Here is a 3,310-nt window from a genome sequence, read left to right as displayed (position 1 = left end):
CTGAACCCAACTTCTTTTCTAATTGCTATGATCATTTTTTGAAGCTCAGGAACAATTTAAACCCAAGCAGTAAGAAAAGTACTTTTCTTCCTTCTCTTCAACCTTTAAGTCTTCCTCAACTGTGTCCCAAAAAGGGGGAGGGTGGGAAAAATCAAACTAAGCACATTACTGTGAACTTCTTCATCCAGTGCCTTAACTTTTCCTTTCTTCTTAATGAGCTGAATTTTGCAGGCGTTGGCTTCCCAGTCTTTGTCATTGCCTCCGTCAAGTCCCACACCTAAAGCAAGAGGCAGGTAGAAAAGCAAGACTTAGAAACTGGCTAACAATACCAATCTGAGGAAAAAGTAATAATAATTCAGGTAAATTATACATTCATCTAATTAACTCACTTACAAAGTGAATTTTCTGAAAACCTACTATGTGTTAAGTGACAACTTAACTGAGAAACTGAGCAGTAGAGAGCTTATTTATCATGCACAGGGTCTTGTGTTCAAACCCAGCATCAGAAAAGAGAAGGAAGGTCAGGCAAGAGGTTAGGAGCACTCAATCCCTGTCTAAGAGTCTTTAGAGAAAACAGACAGAGGAAGAATATGGCGATCAAAATGATTCCTTGGACAAGCAACTGCTACATAAATTATAAACTGAGATAAAGTGTCACAGGCACAGCGGAGACGTGCAAAAGTGAGGTGCTCGCCTTGGAAGGAGTAGGTACAGTCAGGAAGGCATCTTCTGAGACTTTACTTAAGTTACTAAGAACTTGAAAAGCTTACTTAGACCGTGAAGGTCATTTCCAACAGAAATAACACGGCAAGAACAGCTAGCAAATGCTCTGAAATGGCAGAGAGAGGAGGATGGGTTGGCGAGGGAGAAAGAAGACATGACAGCTGAAACAAAGCAAAAATGTAGAAGGCCCAGTTCACCCACAAGAGCCGGATGGGATGTGAGAAGGCAGCAGCCGAGGTTCCCTCCCGGGTTCAAGGAAGTATGGCACTACTGCTGATGGACGGCACGCAGAACAGAATGAGGTCTGCAGTGAGGACCACAGTGTGTTCAGTTCAGCTATGAACTCTCAAAGTTCACTGCACCATGGTCTACTCTGGAAGATACTTCTAGAAGGCAGCTAGAAACACAGGTCTGCAACTTGCTCACACAGATTAGATATGCAAGTCAAGTGTGGTACCACATGCCTGAAATCCTAGCACTCCAAAGACTGAGGCAGGAGGATGGTAAGTCTGAGACCAGCAGGGTCTACAAAGGCTGTCTCTAAAACTTTAAGCAAACAAAATAGATGGACTGTAAATCACAATGTAGAGGTGATGAAGTCACCTCACCATGAAAATACAAAGAAAAGTGAGCAAAGCAAACAACCTCTGTGGGTGAAACGGGGGTTCATGCCTGTCATCTCAGCACTAGGAAGAAAACGTCTGCCCAAGCTATACAACAAGACCTAAGCTCAAATGAATAATAAAAAATGAAAAAAATCTTTTTTTTTTTTTTTGGTTTTTCGAGACAGGGTTTCTCTGTATAGTCCTGGCTGTCCTGGAACTCACTCTGTAGACCAGGCTGGCCTCGAACTCAGAAATCCACCTGCCTCTGCCTCCCAAGTGCTGGGATTAAAGGGGTGCACCACCACGCCCGGCTAAAAAATGAAAAGGTCTTACAGAACATTCCTATTTAAGCAACGGACAAAAGAAAAGAAGCCTCCGAGGCTGACAGCAAACCCCATCAGCTCAGAGCGGAGAACAGAAACACCAAAGAAACAGGGCTGGGGCCTGCCCAGCACCACCGTGCACGTACAACATCGTTCCCACTCCCACACCTACAGAAACAGGAACGAGAAACCGACAGGAGATCCTTGTGGGATCTTAGATTTCAGGGGGATTCCAACCCCTGAAATCCCGTGCCTAGACTCCCGTGTTGGTGAAAATTGTGTGTGCCTCTGCATGGACTGCTGCTGTGTGTCCGGCTCTGAGTCATCTGGAGTTTACCTAGCAGACAATATTCTGTGTGCTATCACAATCTGCTGCTGGGGACATGAAGTGCATCCTGGTAGAGCAGGCTTCTTGGAAGCTGGTGTCTGCTTTCCTGCAGACTTCATCCCATACTCATTCCCTTTCCTGATTTCGCCCTTGATTCTTCTGCCATAGTGAATCACAGAGCTATGAAGGGAACTCTTGGCTGAGGCGCATGCGTCGCTAGGAACCACTGAAAGTGAGCTTCTGGTGGGCCCAACACAGGGAGCCAGAGTCAAGCGGACTCTGCCAATCTCCAGCACGGAAAGAAAACTGACTTTCTAGGGCCAGGCTGGAGAGCGGGCCGGCCGAGAGGGGAAGAGCTGTGCGTGTAGGAACCTGAGGCTAGTTGCTGGACCCATGTCATGCAGCTCACAACCACATGTAAATCCAGTGCCTGCAGTCATGCTGCAGACACACAATTAAAAACAGACCTTTTACAAAGAAAGAAGAAAGAACTTTACAGTACAATGTTCTACAAGTTCCCACAAAACTGTCCCATAACTTATGGTTTTATAGTTTAATGTTTGTTTTGGTTTTTAAGATAAAGACTCCTATAGCCCAGGCTGGCCTCAAACTTAGTATGTCTAAGGATGACTTTGAACTTTCCTTCCTGGCTCTACCTCCTCAGTGCTGAGATCACAGGCCTGAGCCACCAAACCCAGCTTGCATGGTGCTAGAGATGAACCCAAGACTTTACTAAGCACCCTCCAAGCCCTAGAGTAACGTTGTTCCTAAAGGAAATCACTGAGAAGCAATAGCAGCATTAATGATAATATGCTGAAATGATATTCACAAACCTTTTAGACATGACCAAAGTTAAAAATTCTTAAGACTCACATTTACAAAACAAAGCAAACACAAATTAAGTCTCTTAAAATTAATTAAAATACTATTTAGATTCAAGAATCAATCCAAACCCCGTAATATAATTTAAAGGAAATACCGGCAGAATCATATCCTCTGTATTCCAGTCTCTGAAGGCCTTTGATTAGTGTCTCCAAGATCTCTCGTCTTGTTCGAGGAACATGGTAATTTAAATAAGCAAATATACCTGCAAAAAAAAAAATTAATGAGCAACTCTGATGAATCAAACCTCACAGAGTTACGTTTAGGCTATGCAGAAATATAAAGCGAGATTCCACTTTTTAAAAAGAAATAAATTGCCGGGCGTGGTGGCACACGCCTTTAATCCCAGCACTCGGGAGGCAGAGGCAGGCGGATTTCTGAGTTCGAGGTCAGCCTGGTCTACACAGTGAGTTCCAGGACAGCCAGGGCTACACAGAGAAACCCTGTCT

The 3,310-nt window shown here is 44.4% G+C and overlaps 1 protein-coding gene across 1 annotated transcript in view; it reads right to left on the bottom strand.

Moving 5' to 3' along the window:
- The window catches only part of Gfpt1 (glutamine--fructose-6-phosphate transaminase 1), a 55,160-nt gene that overhangs the window by 43,250 nt on the left and 8,600 nt on the right, over window positions 1-3,310 (bottom strand). Inside the window, exons 2-3 of the mRNA XM_029535280.1 lie at window positions 2,959-3,066; window positions 170-277 (exon numbers count right to left, since the gene is read on the bottom strand). Coding sequence (XP_029391140.1) covers window positions 170-277; window positions 2,959-3,066 — 216 coding nt within the window. The remainder of the gene's footprint in view (window positions 1-169; window positions 278-2,958; window positions 3,067-3,310) is intronic.

The sequence above is a fragment of the Mus pahari genome, chromosome 2 (genome assembly GCF_900095145.1).
Source record: "Mus pahari chromosome 2, PAHARI_EIJ_v1.1, whole genome shotgun sequence".
Classification (NCBI taxonomy): Eukaryota; Metazoa; Chordata; class Mammalia; order Rodentia; family Muridae; genus Mus; species Mus pahari.
This window is presented reverse-complemented; position numbering and strand designations above follow the sequence as displayed.